Genomic DNA, 19,543 nt, shown 5'->3' on the forward strand with positions numbered 1-19,543 from the left:
AAACTAAGAGCTTTGCGGATAATAAGCCCAATCGGGCTTTTGAGCGCATGTGCTAAAATAAGGCCTCCCCCGAAAATAAAACTTTGGAAGCGCCTGCATAGCTGTCCCCACCATTTCCTCAGGGGAACCCTAACCCTGTCATACATACGGAACTGCCTCATGGAGGTCACTCCCGAAACCCTACTTACTGCTCCCCTTCTCTTAGTGGCAGCAGCAAAAAGAGCAGGACTTCCGCTGGCAGCGTAAAACAGCCACTCGTCAGCTGTTCATCCCTGCAGCCATGCACGTGCTTCCAGACATGCTTCCCAGGACTCTGCATCGCAAGCTGGGTCTGCTTGCGCAGCTCGCAAGCAGACCCAGCCAGGAGGGCAGCCTACTGATGAGCGGCTGGCTGGTGCTACACTGACATGTCCCACCGCTGCTGCCTTGTTGCAATCAATGTTTAATGTTGCAATCCTAGAATACGCCAAAGGCTCGGAATGGGGCGTTTTTGCAAACAGCTTGAAAATGGGGAGGGATTTTCCTGTCCCTTATCCTGTTCTCAGTCTGTGCTGAGCTTCAAAACAGGATGAGAGGCAGGAAAATTCCCCCTCCCTATTTTCAAGCTGTTCACAAAACTGCTCCATTCTGAGCCTTCAGCATATTCCAGGATTGCAACAAGGCGGCAGCAGCAAGACATGTCAGGACAGCACCAGCCAGCTTCTCATCCATAAGCCACTCTCCTGGCAGGATCTGACTGTAAGTGGCAATGGTAGGCAACGGCAAATCCAGTCACAGTGGCATGGCCGGGCCGACGGCATGGTGCAGAGCCTTGGAAGCATGGCAAGTGAATAGCTGATGTTGCGCTGCCACCAGAAGTCCCTTAGCCACCGGTGCTGCTCGCAGCCCAGCCAGGAGAGCAGTCTGCTGACGAGAGGCTGACCAGTGCTGTCCTGACGTGTCCCACTGCCACCACAGTCTTGCTCGTCGTTGGACTCGCCAGCTCCGATGGTTGCAGCTCTGTGCCCCTACCTCTACCCCCAGGTATGGCAAGCTTGCTGCTCCTGCACCTCAAAAAATATAAAGCCAAGCATTATTTTGGGGGTCAAAAGAAAATAAGACCTTTTCTTGTTTTTGGGGAAACACGGATGCTACAATATTTTAAGGTTTCTGGGCTTTAATCTTAGGAAGACTTCTCAAAGCAGCTTAAGTTACATCTTCATTTTTTTCAAATACTTGCTGTAATACCTCATGTCTCAGGCAGTCACATCATGGAGCAACTGATGTCAATACTGAGCCATCCCAGAATGAACAGATAATTTGGGATGATCCTACGGCAAGAGAGGAGAGAGCAAGGCTTGCCAGCAACCTACAGTGGCCTAATAGTCCTTCACAGTATTCAGAACAAATTCAAACTACCGCAGTGCCCCCAGGAGACCTTTCAGTTAGAAAGTCTTTGAGTGATACAGATATTATTGAAATAGGTAAGTTGTACCATAAATGGCAGAATGGCAGTTCAGTATTTGAGTTTGGATTTCATTATTGCATGAGAATCTGTAGTTAAAAACATTGCACATTTTAGCTGCTTTCATCATTTTTTATTTATGACATGGAAGATATCTGGGCTGAATTAGGTATATTGCTTTCATTTCAGTGCTTAACTTGTGGAGCTTTTAAAATTTATAGATAAAAGTAAAAAGTCAAATAGTGAAGGTTATCTGGATTATTTGTTATTCTTTAAAAAAGCACTTTAAATGCTTTATTCTTTTTAATAAATCTCTGCATGGAAGTTAATTTATTTTTGTTTTTAATAGTCTTGATGAATTTGAAATCCTTTCTCATGCAAAATGTTTGAATTCAGAAATTTTTACTAAGACTGAAATAAATTTAGAACATGTTTTTGTGAAGTGTTTGGATTAACCCAATGTTCATTTTATATGTAATTGAGTTTACACTGTATATATTGTTATTCCATGTGTATAGAATAGAGTAGAGTAGAGCAGAGCTTGGGTTGTAGCCTTAATCATGTTATTCAGAAGAAAATGCCATTTACATTGAAATAGTTACCTATAATTAAGTAGATAGCTGTCTTGGAGTATTGGAAATGACTCATGTGAACTTTGCTTTTCAGTATTCAGGTTTAACTCATGCTCCTTTTTTACTGGTCCATTTTTATTTGCTTTTACTTACTAAACTGTTCAATTTTATCAAATATGAAAAATCATGCACTAATATTTTTCTGATTTAAGGGATTAATGATTCAACGAAAATTGATTCAGTAGGGGTCGCAAGTCTTCTAATTAGAAATCCAGAAACATCAATAAAAGAAGATCATCTGATCCCAACTCCATTGGCTCCTGCTATTGCTTTTCCATTGGCAAATCCTCCCGTCGCTCCCCAGCCAAAAGGAGATGTATGTTCTATCATAGCAAATGGATACATAGAGTAACACATAAATTGAGAAATTGTATCTCTAGTTTGAAGTATTCTTAGGAGCTGCCAATAAGTTAATCTTAAATTATAGATAGTAGATGTACAAGACAGAAAAAAATGTACATTTCAGTAGTTTCCCAGCAGTTACTTTCAATCTTGTAATTTCTTCTACAAGAGTAATGAAGATGTTGAATCCAGACAGGAAGTAAATTGTGACTCGTAGTTAAAATAATGGGTTTCACTTTACAGAATTTGAACTGGCTATGAATTTAGTTCTCTCATCCTCCAGGTAGACCAATGATATAATTTTCTAAAATGTTTATGAAAAATCACCTACAAGACAGTTGAACAGGCTCTTCATCAAATTGATCAGTTTAAATTCTCTTCTTACCCTGCCAGAATTTTTTTTCCTTGATTAAAATTTAGTTGAAAGCCTAGGGAAACTAAAATCCTACCAATGCTGCAAAGTTCAAAGAAAACCCTAAGTTAAACATCAAAATTCCTAATAAAAAATCATGTAGTTAAGTCTAATATTTAATTGCAATTGACTATTTCTGACTTTATTCTTCCTGGTTAAGAAACTAGAAATTGGAATTTAATTGGTCATCTTTACAAGTATAGAGAGATGTGGTACTTATGTGTATGCCTTTAGAATGATCTAGAATAGGGGTATCAAAGTTGCAGTATCATGTTGTCATTGCATGAAATATCGCGACTTCCTTCCTACACTAAAAGGGGGATGGGTATGGCCAGTGCCTGCCGCATCCGGCCTCTGGGCCCCAAGTTTGACACCTTGATCTAGAAGGGAAAAAATCCTTTCTCCATAGGTGCAGGCCATAATCTTGATTTCAGCTATATGTACAGATTTTACTAATTCAAATAAATAATTTCCAAAATATAATTCTGTTGATCTATTGCATGAAAAACAATAGTCTAGTAGCATGTAGTCTTCTAACAAATGATTAGATTGTAAACTTTTATGTTGACATGGCTTATGATCCATAAAACTCTTTGATCTAAGTTGTCTTTTAATACAAGCAGTCTCTTTTGCAATAATAATAATAATAACAGCAGCAGCAGCAACAGCAGCCATGGATAGGAAGACCAAAAAATAATGACAATGAATCATTAACAGACTCACCTATCAAGGAAAATGTACGGAATGTCACAAGTACATCAGACTGTTGAAGAAGAAAAAAGGGCTTTGAAAGAATATCTGAAGAACAATGCAATGAATGCACTGAAGTTAGTATACAAGGAAGGCTTACTGATTACTGGAGAGACCAAACTGGCCTACAAGAAAGACCAAACAAAGAGCAGAATGAAGGCATGGAAAGACAAAGCAATACATGGCCAATACAAGGAAAAAAGAGGGAAAACAGATATAATCAAGACTTGGTAATGATTAAGAGCAGCAAAGTTGAAGAAAAGACAAAGTTGCTAATTCTGGTTGCACAAGACCAAGTCTTAAGAACAAATGCATATTGTCAATAAAAAAGATAAAAAGTGAATGTTGCAGTAGCTGGCTAGTGGACATGGCGGTACCTGGAAACAGTATAATAGAAGAGAAAGAACTAGAGAAAATCACAAAAGACAAAGACCTGCAAATAGAAATAGAATGACGGTGGCAAAAACAAGCAAAGGTAGTCCTATTAATAATAGGTGCCTTGGGTGCAGTCCCAAAACAACTGAAGCACCACTTCAACATCATTGGCATTGACAAATTCACCGTCAGTCAATTGCAAAAGGCAGCTTTACTCAGAACAGCTTACATCCTGCAACAATATCTGTAACACCATCAAACATCCATATCTGCCTATCCCAGCTTAGGTTAGATTAACAGACTTGGAAAGGACCTTGTAGGTCATCTAATCCTACTAGTCCTTGGAAAGGATTCAGTAGGTAGACTGTAGTGCCAACATCTGTTTAACTGTATGATGAACAACAAAATTATTATTATTATTTACTTTCTTCATTAAAAATGAAACTCAGTCAACTGAACATTCAAAAATACATTACAAATAGCATTGATTGGTGCTAATGGTTGATACGGGTTGCTGCCAGCGTCCTAGATATCAACCAAGTACTTTCTTAAGATGTATGATGTTCCAAGTAGCACAGGTTTTTGGAGTTCTGCTGGTGTTATTGCAGAAAGCTGCAATTTGTTGATGTATCTTATAAAATTCTTGGACATGGTACCAAGTGTGTCAGCCTCCACTCCAATCCTCACATCCTTTTGTACAATTTATATTCAGTAGTTAGATTGCAATGGTTTTTATGTGTAATGTAAAATAGCTCATGGACTTAAGATGTATTACTATCCTATTCAGGTTAAGAGAAGAGGGCCCTTTAAGAGTGTTGTCTGATATAAGAACAAAGGGAGGGGGGAGTAACGGTTTGAAATCAGCATGAACGTTAGACGCGCGGGCTTTCCAACGGAGGCTGCATTCATGAGAAGATAAACAGCCAGAGACCTGCGGAAGAAGATTACCACGGGGACGAGAGGGAGCTGGCATTGGACCAGCTCTGCCTGACCTCTTGTAGGGATGAGGGACTAATGAGGGGATATGGAATGTTAGCCATATTTTGTCTCAGATCCAACTTTACACTGCTGTTGTCCGGATGTATTTAGTAAAAGTACTTTTCTTTATTTTCAAATGAAGTTAAGCTGTATTCTTTCCTAAATATAATCAGAGGCAGCCTGACATTAAGTTGGATCTCACCATGTCGACCAACCAGGATTTAAACCTAAATACCGTGGGGGTCGAAATGAAAACTTTGATGGGAAGCCAGCCAGCTGCTGAACTGGAGGAGCCGCCTGGAGGTATTTCTTCTGTTAGTTTAACCCGAACTGGAGGATTGCAGAGCCCGGTGGATGGAACAATTGCAGTTGGAAGAAAAAATGTGGCAGCCAGATCCTGAAAAGCTTCCTTCTGGAGTGACTAAAAGGAGAAAAGGGAAGGCCCGACTTTCAGATTGGAAACAAGAGCAGGAAATCAGAGACAGGCTCCAGTTGGACGAGGCATTGCGTCTTTACCGTGAGGTGAAAGTAAGGCAAGCAGCTCGCCAAAGGTATGAATCCCCTATTCGGTCCTCCAGGGGGGAGGATGAAGAAATTGCCAGGGGAGCAACTGGGGGAGTTTCCCAATGCGTAGAGATTTTGGAAGAGCCAGAGCCAGAAATTCTCCTCCAGAGGCAGCTGAGTCGGATGGAGGGCGTACGCCACCTGCTGGCCAAGTGAGGCTGCGTAGAGGAAGGAAAAAGCCTAAAATCCCCCCCATATCTGGGAAATTCGATGGAGATGCCAAGGAGCTAGGACTGTTCCTGGCGTTAGTGAATAACCATATGGTGGACTGGGGGGAAGAATATTGTTCGTAGGCGGCGCAGGTTAGAGCTATGACCCAAAACCTAATTGGAAGTGCAGCTGCGTGGTTTGTGTCGTTATACAGCAGGCACTTCCCCTTACTGCAAAACTATGAGCATTTTATGACTGCGCTGAGGAGGAGGTTCGAGGACCCCCTGGCAGAGCAGAAGGCCAAAGGCCGGATGAAAACTATCAGGCAAGGGAGGAGACCAGTGGATGACTACAACCAGGAGTTTAGTGATCTGGTTCCCTTGATGAGAGGATGGTCGGAGGTGATTCTTGTGGACATTTACAAGGCCCGAATGGAGATCTGTGTGCGTTGTGCCGGGCACGGGCCTCTCCAACCACGTTGTATGGCTGGTATACCCTGGCAGCAGAGATGGAAATCGAGCTGGCAAAGGATTGCAGTCGAGCAGAGCCCACTGGAAGGCAAAACCCCACCCATTTCCCTAGAAGCCCTCCAAAGGACGCCCTTACTACGGAGAGTAGGAGACAACGTTCCACCGCTTGCTTCAGATGTGGAAAAGAAGGCCACCAAGCAGCTGACTGCTGTGTGAAGTTGGTGTCGAAGACAACCCCTAGTGGTGGAAAGGAACCAGGCAAGCCAACTAAGAAGGCGCAAGAGCTGGCAAAGACGGGAGTAGGTGTCGCCAAGAAGGCCACTCCCATCGAGGAGGAGCGTGGGACACCGACCGAGTTCGATGACAGCAAAACCACGTCAGAATCCGATGAAGATCTTCTGGTGAGTTGGAAAGGGGGGCCCTTGACAATTCCCGTCAAACTGCATGTCCCTTCCTCGGGGAATAAAGGGAAAATGTTAGCACTCCTAGACTCCGGGTGTACCAGGTGCATCATTAGCCCCGAAGTAGTTAAAAAGATGGAACTAAAACTAAAAATCTTGAGTCGGCCTATAGCCTTTTGCCAGTTGAATGGCTCTGTGGCAGGGGGAGGTCCCGCCCACTTCGTTACGGAACCCATAGAAATGATGATAGGAGACCATCAGGAGGTCCTAAATTTTATAGTAGCCCCGGGGATGGACCAACCCCTGCTGTTAGACCTCTCATAGCTCTGAAAATGGAACCCACGTATTAACTGGAAGACAGGGGTTCTACGTTTTCGCTCTAAAGTACCAAAAGTGAAAGAAAGAGACACTAGGGTCAAGTCTGCCATACCCCACGACGTGATGGGGGCAATGATGGAATGGATAGAAGGGGAGGAGAGGATCCCCAAGGAATACTAGGACTTACGAGAAGTCTTTAGTGAAAAATCATCCGATGCTCTACTCCCCTCATAGGCCTACTGACTGCAATAGACATACTTCCTTGGGTAAAGCTCCCAAAGCCAAAAGCTTACCCCATGACCCAAAAAGAATTAGAAGAGCTACGTAAATTTATAGACAAGAATTTAGAGTGGGGTTTCATTTAACCAGCGAGGCCTCGAGTGGCTGCACCAGTGATGTTCCGAGAAAAGAAAGATGGCTCCTTTCATCTCATAGTCGACTATAGGAACCTTAACGCCATTTGCGCCGAAAACGTATACCCCATGCCGCTTATGAAAGACATGCTAGCCCATCTAGCGAAAGGGAAGTTTTTTACCAAGTTAGACCTATGAGAGGCTTGCTACAGAGTTTGTATAAAGGAAGGGGATGAATGGAAAACCACTTTCAACTGCCTTCTGGGATGTTTTCAGTTTCGAGTGCTTCCATTCGGCCTGCAGGGAGCGCCCGCAGTTTTCATGCAACTGATAAATGAAATACTCCATCAACACTTGTTTAAAGGGGTCCTTGTCTATCTTGATGATATACTTATTTACACAGAAACAATGAATGAACACATAAAACTAGTAAGAGCGGTGCTCAAAAAATTACTCGCAGCTGAACTCTATGCCAAGCTATCCAAATGTGAATTTCATCAAACAAAAATAGACTATCTGGGATACCGCATTTTAGCGGACGGATTAGAAATGGACCCAGAGAAGGTAAAAGCGGTCTTGGAATGGGCACCCCTACGTACGCGCAAACAGTTGCAGAGCTTTCTGGCATTTGCGAACTTTTATCGTCAATTCATCCCCTCCTTTGCTCAAATTACTCTCCCTATCACCAACCTCCTAAAAACTAAAGGAAATACAAAACCCAAACCTTCATTACCCCTTGAATGGACAATGGAATGTCAAGCGGCATTTGAAAAGTTAAAACGACTGCTGCTGAGCCTATCTTAAAACACATGGATGTTCCTTTTGTAGTACAAGCGGACGCTAGTGATGTAGCAGTTGGAGCAGTTTTGCTCCAAAACAATGCTGATGGTAAACTACAACCTTGTGCTTTCACTTCCCGAAAATTGACTGAAACTGAACGGAGGTGGGCTATTTGGGAAAAGGAAGCTTTTGCGGTTCATTGGGCTCTTCGCACATGGAGACATTTCTTAGAGGGATCTAACCATCCTTTTGAAGTATGGACTGACCACAAAAATTTAGAAGCCTTAAAAACTCCTAGAAGACTTTCACCTAAACAAGCCCGCTGGGCTCAATATTTTAACCATTTTAACTTTACATTACATTACATTCCCGGAGGAAAGAACTTCCTGGCAGATGCTCTTTCACAGCTACCTCAGTACAATGGGACGCATTCCGAGGTGATACGGCCAATAGTCCCCATTCAACAATTAGCAGCTCCGGCTGTAACCCGAAGCCATACCAAAACCGAAACATCACTACCAGATGAATTAACTCAATTGTTCAAAGAGGCTCTGAACATGGATGATGTTGTGTCTTGCCCGCTCTCACAGCAGCCGGGGCCTTCTTATCTGCTCCCGAACACGGAGGAATGTATGCCTCCCGGCCCCAGTCCTGGCTCCATGCCCAGACAAGCTGAAGAGGAGGGGGCATCTCCCGGTCCCAGCCCTGGCTCCATGCCCAAGCAGGCTGCAGAGGAGGGAGCACCCCCCGGCCCCAGCCCTGGCTCCATGCCCAGGCAAGCAGACAGCTAGACCCTCCCCTCCTCCACAGCATGTGAGCCTGAGGAAAGTTTATTTCCAACAGCTGCTGATTGGAGTGACCCTCGCATCAGAAGACTGGATAGGCGGAGGCAACAGAAGGAAGGGAGGGGCAGGCCTTAATGAGTGCTGAGTCATGGAGCCACACCCCATGGCCTATATAAAGGATCTGCTTTCTGGCAGTCTCTGAGTCAGGCAAAGTCGAACTTATCTTGCTGAAGTCACTTTCTGGTCTCCTGCCTGCTCTGAGGACTTTGCTAGGACTTTGGGCAGAGCTGCAGAGGCAAGCCTGATTCGGATTTCCCTGACCCGGCCGTCAGCGGAGGAGTGGGACACGACAGATGACTGGTTCTTAACTCATTCGCACGAATGCACGCTCCGTGATGGACTAGCTTGTATTGGAGCAAAACTATATGTTCCTGCATCACTTAGAGAAACCATACTATAGTGATGCCATGATGCTAAAATGGCGGGGCATTTTGGGTTTGTAAAAACCTTACACCTTCTTAAAAGACAATTTTGGTGGCTAGGACTTAAAAAGGACATTCAATCTTATATAGTGAGTTGCCCAATTTGCGCATCATCTAAAAGGCCACCAGGAAAGCCTCCTGGATTGCTTCAAACAGTAGCCCGGCCAGGAGCCCCCTGGAAGGAAATATCCATGGATTTCATAGTGGAGCTACCTGAAAGTGCAGGCAATACAGTAATCTGGGTAGTTACAGACCTGTTCTCCAAACAAGTCCACTTTATCCCATGTTCCAAAATACCTTCTTCAAAGACTTTGGCAAAGTTGTTTGTGCAACACATTTATAGACTCCATGGAGTTCCTGAACGCATCATCTCAGATCGAGGAGTTCAGTTCACTTCTCAGTTTTGGAAGAGTTTTTGCGACTGATAGGCTCCGCCCAAGGAGTAAGCTCCTCCCATCATCCCCAGACTAATGGAAGTTGTGAACGCTCGAACTCGTAGAACAATATCTACGTTGTTACATTAACTATAAGAAGATAATTGTGCGGACCTACTATCTTTTGCGGAAGTAGCCTACAATAACTCAATTCATAGTAGCACAGGATTTACTCCTTTTAAAATAGCCTCGGGTCAAGACTTTGTTCCCATCTCGGAACTTCCAAAGGAAAAAACCACGGTTTCATCCTTGTCAGAATGGATAGATCAAATACATAGCACATGGAAAATGACTCGCAAAGCGATTGATGACACCCACCATGCACACAAAAAACAAGCTGATAAAAAAAGATCCCCTGAAAACAAGTACCAAGTTGGAGATAAGGTTTATCTCTCCACCAAATATTTACAAACCACTCAAAAATCTAAAAAACTGGGACCTAAGTATGTGGGACCTTTCCCCATAGTGAAAATCTTCAATCCCGTGACTGTACAACTAGAATTGCCAAAAACACTTAGAAGAATTCATCCCGTTTTCCATGTGAGCTTACTGAAACGAGAACACACGTCTCCTTTCCGTGCTAACCATACACCCCCTCCTATACCAATTCTCATAGAAGGCGAACAACATTCTGAAGTAAAAGAAAGCTTAGATTCCAGAAAACATAGAAATAAAATCCAATATCTTATTGCTTGGAAGCATTTCCCTTTGTCCCAAGCTGAATGGGTGAACAAGGAAGATGTTTGCGCTTCAGACAAGATAGCACAATTCTATAGAAAATATCCTGAAAAACCCTAACTTTTCTCTTTTCTTTTCCAGGACTAACGTCCTTGTTGCAGGAGGGCCGAATGTCAGCCTCCACTCCAATCCTCACATCCCTTTGTACAACTTATATTCAGTAGTTAGATTGCAATGGTTTTTATGTGTAATGTAAAATAGCTCATGGACTTAAGACGTATTACTATCCTATTCAGGTTAAGAGAAGAGGGCCCTTTAAGAGTGTCATCTGACATAAGAACAAAGGGAGGGGGGAGTAACGGTTTGAAATCAGCATGAACGTTAGACGTGCGGCTTTCCAATGGAGACTGCATTCCTGAGAAGATAAACAGCCAGAGACCTGCGGAATAAGATTACCATGGGGGGCGAGGGGGAGCTGTCATTGGACCAGCCCTGCCTGACCTCTTGTGGGGAGGAGGGAGGGGATATGGAATGTTAGCCATATTTTGTCTCAGATCCAACTTTACACTGCTGTTGTCCGGATGTATTTAGTAAAAGTACTTTTCATTATTTTCAAATGAAGTTAAGCTGTATTCTTTCCTAAATATAATCAGAGGCAACCTGACAAAGTGCCCCAATGACAATGGGTATTACTGTTACATGTTTCATCCTTAGCCGTGTAGTTTCGATGGCCAGGTCACGATATTTCATGATTTTTTTCCAGTTCTTTTTCTTTGACTCTGGCATCTCCTGGTACCGCGATGTCAATAAACTGTATGTTTTGGTTTTCGACAACTGTGATATCTGGCGTGTTGTGTTCCAAGTGACAATCCATCTGTATTCAGAAGTCCCACAAGATCTTTAGCTTCTCATTTTGTATAACTTTTTCCACTTTATGTTTCCATGACTTTTTGGATATAGGCAAGTTGTATTTTTTACATAATCACCAGTGGATTTATTTAGCAACTCGGTCGGGTCTAGCTTTGTAATCAGTTTGTGCGATTTTGCTGCATTCACATATTAAATGTGAAACAGTTTCAACTTTGTTGTTGCAAAGTCGGCAGTTTGGATAGTCGGTGGATTTTTGTATCTTTGCTTTCATGGCATTAATTTGTAGTGCTTGTTCTTGAGCAGCAAGTTTTAAACCTTCTGTTTCTTTCTTGATGATTCCCATCTTAAGCCATACCCATGGCTGCTGCTGCTGCTGCTTATAATGATGATGATGATGATGATGATTATATTACTATCTCTTATTCATTAAACATGAAACTCAGTCAACTGAACATTTTAAAATGTATCACAAATTACTGTTGTTATTGTTATAATTATTATTACTATATACTAAATTGTGGCAGTGTAATTACTGTAATAAATGACAATATAGTAGCACTGAAATATGTGAAAAAAGTGCTTCTTATGTGCTTGTTAAAGGACTGGAACTGTAGTGACAATTTAAGTTTGATAATTTACTCTAAACTTACCGAATTTTTCTGAGTATAAGATGCCCTTTTCCCCCCTAAAAGATGGTGAAAATATTGGTGCGTCTTATATACCAAATACAGCCATCTTTAGCCTCCCGAAGGGCCACCACCACCCCGCATGTCCTGTTTGCAAAAAACGGGCCTGTGTTTCACAAAAACGGTGCGCAGAGGCTTTGGGAGGCCTTTAGAATTTTCCTGTGGGCTGGGGAAGGCAAAAATGCCCCCATTTTTGTGAAAAATGCCCCCCAAACCCCCCCATACATCATGTTTTTGCCCTCCCCAGCCCCCAGGAGCACTTTGCAGGCCTCCCAAATCCTCTGCACGCCCCGTTTTTGCAAAAAACAGGACACACAGAGCGTTTGGGAGGCCTGCAGAGTGCTCCTGGGGGCTGGGGAGGGCAAATTTTTTTTTTTCTTGCTTACCTATTTGAAATCTTGGTTAGTCTTATACACCAGTCCATCTTATAGTCCAAAAAATATGGTATGTCAGATGGCTTGCTATATATATGCAAGAACTTTTTATGTAGGAAGATACTATTAATGAGAAAGCATCCTATACACCCTTTAATTGCTTTTCCTTTATTTCATATTCAGGTCACTAAAATTGACCAAAGGGACTATGAAGAACCAACAAAGATGCACAGATTTCAGCTCTCTTCTCTTAATCCTCAAGAACGAATTAATTATTACCAGCTAATTGAAGAACTAGGTAGGTGATTAAAAGAATTTTTGGGGTGTTGTATCGTGATTCGCTGCATTCCTCACAGAGACATGTTGAATCATGTTTCTTTTGAATTGCTTTACTGAATAATTCTTAAATTCCTAAATTTGCTTTTCCTACAGAAGGAATTCTGATTTAAAATAACTATACAAAAATATATTCCTTAGGGGGAGTGGTGTTGGAGAAGCAATGCTTTGATTCGAGCTGTACACACACAATTGTGGGACAGCCTCTTCGCAATGAGAAATTCTTGGCTTCAATGGCAGCAGGAAAATGGGTGCTTCATCGTTCCTATTTGGAAGCATGCAGAGCAGCACACAGCTTTGTAAAGGTATTCAACATTATTAAGGCCATTTAAAATTCATTAATATTTTAATATAATTTGCACTCTAGAACAGTGATGGTGAACCTTTTCAAGTTCGAGTGCCCAAACTGCAACCCAAAACTCACTTATTTATCACAAAGTGCCAACAGGCCAATTTAACCTGAATACTGAGGTTTTAGTTTAGAAAAAACAACTCATATATTAACATCTTTGTCTTAAAAGAAAAGCACAATAACAGAGCTTTCAATGATACAAACAACTTTTGATATTTACAATTTCGGGCCCACCTCAAACATAATTTTATTTAATTTTGTTTTTACACTTCTGAACTGTCCATTTCCCTCAAAGAGGGAATCTTGATGGCAATCTGTCCCCAAATACATTTGGGCAACATTAATAAAGGATTTGAACCCCAAAATCAAACACATCTTTCTAGCAAATGTATGGCCCACTTCATCTATTCTTAGACACCAAATATTCCTGGTTGTGATGCTCCGTCTAAGATAGAAGTAATTGTGGACTGTCAAAGAAGTCTGTTGCATAGTACAATCAGACGAATATTTTCAGGTCCTTTTACACATGGGCTAACATCCCTATCAATTCAGCCACTTGATTGAGAATTTATGGATTTAGGGATGATCTACAGCAATTAAAAGCTAGTGTGTTTATTAGCCCTTTTGGCAAAAAGAGTCTTAATTGTAAGTGCTAGAACCATTAGAATATATCTTGAGTTTTTGTGGGGAGGGTGAGGGCATTTTTCTATCCTCATTTCTATCTTTTTTTATATTATATTAAAACAACATTCAACAATTGTTTTAAACTCTACAAATTAAAGTGTCATTGATGATAACAGAAGTAATCCATCTATCCTCCTTTTTTTTCAGAGAGTAAATTATGATTCTAATATACTTTATTGATATTCTGACTTGGCAATGACCAAAATGTTTAGTTTGTACAACAATAGAAGACCCTTATTAGGCAGGTTAACAGCTATTAACATCTTCATCAAACCTTTCTGAAGAAACACAACCTACCACAAATCCTATTGTGCCTTAGTATGAAGTATGATCTCAATCTAGAACTTATATCAATGAATATGTTTAATGTCATGTTCATGCAACATATGTCATAGTTTGCATTCCTGATTTGCTCAAAATAGTCAACTTCGTTGACTTTGCCAAACCAAAAAATCCCTTTATTGTAGTTGTATGTATTTACAAATTAAATCAAGATTCAGGGGGTGACTTTACCACAGTAGTCAAATTAAGACAGTTAATTCAGGACCTGGCCAAGCGAGGGCTGTCTATGGCAGTGCCTGATGGGCCTGCGACCTCAGTGCCACCCATCCACCATGGAAAAAGGTTCCAGTTCTTTCTAACCGAGTGCTTCACTTGCTTCTTTTCCTCTGGGGGTGTGGCACTTGAGAAGGGGATTGGGGCAGCCCCAGTGGGATCAGGCATCTTGTATGGCAACCTAGGGAGCAGGGTCCTCGCCCTGGCAGAAAGTGAGGTGGGGAAGAGAAGAGCCTGACGGAGATGGAGCTGCAGAAGGGGAGACCGATGTTTACATTAAATACATGTAATCCTTGAGTTAGGAATGTAATGGAGCCTGCCAATTACAGGGTTCATTGGAATGAATTATATAATCATTCCCTGCTTCCACCTATGCATTCGCTAATCGAATGCGCAGGTCGTTAAGTGCACATGAGGTATCTCAGATGGGGAAGGCCATGGGAGGGCCTAGCAATGGAACAGTCCACCTGCTTCAGACCACCCAAGGCCTCCCCGACCCACTGAGATATCTCATGCTTCCTCCCCTGCGGTTCCCACAATTGTTCCCCCTCCCATTCTGTTGTACCAGATCACTTACCTTATGAAGATCAAACAAGCTGTCTCCTCTCCAGCCTCTTTGCCCCATTTTGTTTGCTTGCAGTCTTGGCACAAAAAGCATTTACAAACTGACGAGACTTGGAGCAGTAAATCACATTGCTTCAAGCCTCCCATTAGTTTGCAAACACTTTTCACGCTGAGATTGGAAGCTTCTGGGGACTAGGATCTTGCAAGACTTTAGGAAGGGCAAATGTTGCAGTGCCTTTGCGGTCATTCATAAGTGTGAACAGCTGCAATGCTGCAACATTTGTAACTTCAGGACTGTATCATAAGTACTGGGGGGGTGTTATGTTGTAACTTCTAACAGTCGCTAAATGAACTGTCGTAACTGGAGGATTACCTGTATCATTATAGGAGGAAGATTATGAGTGGGGAAGTAACTCTATACTTAGTGTACTGACTGGAATCAATGTAGTTCAGAAGAAGTTAGCAGTTGCAGCAATGAGATGGAGAAAGACAATACAACGACGGAGAGAGCAAAACAGCTCTGCTGAGGTATTTACACACAAACATCATGAGTTGTAACTTGTTGTCAGAGGTATATTTCATCTAATAGAAATATTATTCCAGCTTGATTTACTCAAATAACTATTTTATTGATGGATAGTGCATGAATTTATGAAAATTCTGCCAAAAAAACTGCAGGAACTAGTCCAGATAGTCACTGACTCAAAGACACAACCTTCATTCCCAAATAACAATTTATAGTATTTGTACAGTCACTATAGTACCAATAAAGGAGAATATTTGTAGCTCAGGGTTGAAAGGAGGGGTCCTAGGTGCTCTCTGCTTGGTTGTTTTCTTGAAGACATTTTCATTACCCAAACTAGCAACAACACTGATGATGTCAGCTGTAATGAAACATCTGCAAGAAAACAACAAAGCTCAGAGACCATTAAAGATACCTCAGTCACTATAGTATAAAACACCAGCATAACTTTAAAACACCTTGTTATATAATGGGTAAATAAATGCCCAAATAAGAGATTTAAGAAACATGATTTTTAACTTTGATTGAAATCTTGTGGTTTCCTATCATTCTGTTTGTGCAGTTTCCTCTTTGTAATTTTCCCTATTTCTCAGACCAATCAAGTATCTAAATTTGGAACTTTTGATAGCAATTCATTGCCAAATGACGTTTCAGTCACTAAATATATTATGAGCTTTGTTACTTTGGTAAACCATAATCAGTGAAACATAGCTGAAGAAAAGAACCTATGAGTTAATGAACATTTGTGGACTTACCGTATTTTTTGGTATAAGATGCACTCCCCCCTCCCAAAAAAATTGGCTGGAAATGTCTGTCCATCTTAAACAGCAAATGCTGCCCAAGCCCCGCCCACCCGCCAGTCTCCACCCACCAGCCTATGCCTCCCAGCAGTTTGCCTCTTTTCAGCAAACAGCCTGGACAACTTGGGCACAGCCTGATTTAGCATGAGCAGCTGATTGACAGTTGAATCTTCCTCCTGGAATACCACCTATCAGTTGTTCCAGGCTGCGGGGATCGCCACATCACTGCAGAGGCAGCAATAGGCGGCAGCGGTGATGGGCAGTGGCAATCCCCACAGCCTAGATCAGCTGATGGGGGGTATTCCAGAAGGCAGATCCAACTGCCAATCAGCTGCTCGTGCTAAATCAGGCTGTGTTGAAGCTGACCAGGTTGTTTGCTGCAAGGAGGCAAATTGCTGGGAGGCAGAGGCAGGTTGTTGTTTTTTTCTTTTCCCCAAAAGCTAGGTGTGTCTTATAGTCCGGAGCATCTTATAGTCTGAAAAAAATGGTACTCCATTGCAGGGCATGATTTGGAAGATCTAGTTCATAATCTTTCAGTTGAGAGACACTTATGTGTCTGTTACCAATTTGAGTGCATATTCAGATAACAGTATTCTTGCACCATGTACTGAAACATGGAAGGGCTATAGATATAATTCATTTTATTTCCTTTTTTTGTTCGAAGTAACAAAGGCTTTGACTTGTTATTTGTGGATGGTAGTATTGCTGAAGTTTTTCTGCAGTTTCCTCTGAGTCAGGTAGAACATTTTTTGCCTTTTGAGATTCCAACTACAAGCTGTTAGGTAGAATATCTTGTGCAGGAATAAGGTGTGATTTGAATTGGAACAGGGAAGAACATTAATCTATCTTTCTTGATTGAAAATTGCTAAGATTAATTAATCTTAGAATTCACTTGAATTGTCTATCTGAGCTTGAAATGTAAATGGTAAAAATATTTCAATGGGACAAAGTTAATTATATTTTGGTGCACACCCAAACACACATATAAATATAAATGAATGTTTCTGCCTTTTTTAGGGAGCATTTGGTGGTTGGAGAGTTATTTTGAATGTTGATCCAGCGAAGGAATCAGGCTTCAAGCGTCTTCTAGAATCAGGAGGTGCAAAGGTGTGTATACATTTAATTGTTTAGATATCAGTATATTTGATAATCATAGGAGAGGAAAATATTGCTATTTTAATAAAAAATGTTTTCAGATTATATGTTAAACCTCACTAATTGTTTATAATTGAAAGAATTCCATTTGAAGGAATTATTTCAATTTAAAAAAAAGGAAGGGCATGTGGGAATGCACAAGAAGTGCTGCATGTGTTGAGAGAGTTAAATGGATGTGCACCAGAAATGCAGTATGGATCAAGGAGTGTGGGTGGATGGCATAGGTCTAGAAGAATGCCTGGGAGTGCTCAAGAAGTGCTATGTAAATCGGAGAAGGTTCTCAGGTTGGTGTAACTCAAGTAGGGTTTATGGGGCTATGGGTGCATATGAGATGCCTCCAGGTAAGGACATATGGGGAAGTAGCATGAATCAAGAATGCTTGGATGGTCTCAGTGAGGGGCCATGCTGGTCAAATATCTGGGTGGCATGGGTTGGGAAGGGTGCTTGGGAGTGGATTCATGCAAGTCAGAGCCAACCTACCGGGGGTGCAGGGAGAAGTCCCAGGTCCTGGATTTTGGACACATTTGGTAAGTTAGACTATTTGAATCAAATTACCTTGATTCAAAAATTGTCCTATGGCACACTTTTCTGGTTAAATGATAAGAATTTTATTAGCATATAGATATTTAGATCTACGTTACTCATTCAGATCTACACAGGAAAAAGTGGGAGAGCACACTATTTACTTGTAAAACAAAAAAATTATGTAATTATGATTTAGAGTAAGTTTTTGCAAAATGCATGTGTAATATATTGTCTCATGAGTCTTACCCACATGAGCAGACATTGATCATCCATCATTAGTATTGTATTTTTTAGTAGTATTGTATTTAGTATTGTATTTAGTAGTATTGTATGTGTTTCCCCAAAAATAAGACCCTGTCTGATATTTTTTGAACCCGAAATAAGGGGTTCAATTATTTGGGGGGGTGTTATTATTTTGGAGGTGCAGGAAGCAGCAAGCGTGGCCACCTCATAGCTGCTGCTATGTTGTGCTGCTGTGGCAGCGCAACACAGCCGCTTGTCAGCTGTTCACTGGGGCAGCCAAAGACAGGAATCTCCCCGGTGTTCTTGGCACTCGCTACCTCCCATCCATCAATCCCCCTTGCCTGCATACTCCCGCCTCTCCACCAGGCAACCCCCGGCAGCCCGATACCCAAAGCTTGCGCCTGCCCGGCTTCCTCTTCCACAGCACCTGACTCTTTATTGAGGAGGATGGCATGTGGGACAGGGGAGAAGCAAGATGCGTGGAGCGAGATGGGGTTCGCTCCTCTTGCCATCTCTTCTCCCCCCCTTTTTTACCATACATGTTTGCCTACAGACAACAGCGAGACATAAGACGGAGCTGCAAGGCAGGTAAGACACGCGTCTCATGTCTCCCCAGCCCCACTGCTCTCTACCTGCCACCCTCAAATTGCATCCAATTTGGGCAGTGGCAGGAATCTTTGCCATGCCTGGCGAGAGGGGGAGAAGAGACAGCAAGAGGAGTGAACCCTGTCTCGCTCCATGCGTCTCCCCCACCCTACCTGCCACCCCCTCGATAAAGAGCCATGCATTGTAGAAAAGGAAGCTGTGTGGGTGCGGGCTTTGGGCATCTGGGGCTGCCGGGTGTCGCCCAGTGGAGAGGCAGAAGCGAAGCAGGAGTTTGCAAGAGATCGCTTCCCCTTTGCCTTCTCTCCCAAAAGCGCTCCTCAGGCGCAGCCACTTCTGCAGCAGGAAACTTGCACCTTGCGCCAGCCTTCCGAAAGGCACTCTAGCAGCATCTATCCAGAATTTTTTAACCCTTATTTCATCCCGTCCCATGTGGCCCAGTACAGTCGGAACGAAATAAAGGTAAAAAAATTGTGAATAGCTGCAGTACCCTACAGTACCCTTCCGAAGGCCACTGCAAGGCACATGTGCTGCATCACTTGGCCTCCTGCTGCAGAAGTAGCTGCAATCCATGACAAAAACGGCCAGAGCAGCATCCATGAGGCAGCTGTTCCATGGATGAAATTGCCTGCTGTGACTGTCACCATTAGTTAAGGAAGGTGTGAGGTGTGTGGTGTACGTCACTTGGCCTCCGGCTTCTTTTGCAGCTGCAAATGGCTTGCTGGAGGTGGCGGCCTGAGCAGCACCCACAAATCAGCTGTGAATGGCAGCCTGAGCGGCTCAGCTAATCCGATTAAGGAGAAGCCCTGAAGTGACCAGGGAAGGGAAGGCTGCCTCCTGTGCTGGCCACGCCCATCCTGTCACTAGGGCTTATTTTGGGGGGAGACCGTATATTTATGCCTTATTTTTGGGACATGTCCTATTT

At 42.5% G+C, this 19,543-nt stretch overlaps 2 protein-coding genes across 7 annotated transcripts in view; one reads left to right on the top strand and one right to left on the bottom strand.

Annotated features, from left to right (window-relative positions):
• The window catches only part of TOPBP1 (DNA topoisomerase II binding protein 1), a 98,975-nt gene that overhangs the window by 72,554 nt on the left and 6,878 nt on the right, over positions 1-19,543 (top strand). For 5 of the 6 annotated variants that reach the window (XM_058179623.1, XM_058179626.1, XM_058179625.1 and 2 more), the window contains 6 exons: positions 1,240-1,463; positions 2,229-2,392; positions 12,462-12,576; positions 12,756-12,919; positions 15,157-15,297; positions 17,110-17,199. In XM_058179623.1, the coding sequence (XP_058035606.1) occupies positions 1,240-1,463; positions 2,229-2,392; positions 12,462-12,576; positions 12,756-12,919; positions 15,157-15,297; positions 17,110-17,199 (898 nt within the window). Of the gene's footprint in view, positions 1-1,239; positions 1,464-2,228; positions 2,393-12,461; positions 12,577-12,755; positions 12,920-15,156; positions 15,298-17,109; positions 17,200-19,543 lie in introns of those variants that run through there. The other variant, XM_058179628.1, reaches the window with a different exon arrangement.
• CDV3 (CDV3 homolog) overlaps positions 1-19,543 on the bottom strand; it is a 66,139-nt gene that overhangs the window by 27,694 nt on the left and 18,902 nt on the right. The window lies entirely within an intron of this gene.

This window comes from Ahaetulla prasina, chromosome 4, assembly GCF_028640845.1.
Source record: "Ahaetulla prasina isolate Xishuangbanna chromosome 4, ASM2864084v1, whole genome shotgun sequence".
Classification (NCBI taxonomy): domain Eukaryota; kingdom Metazoa; phylum Chordata; class Lepidosauria; order Squamata; family Colubridae; genus Ahaetulla; species Ahaetulla prasina.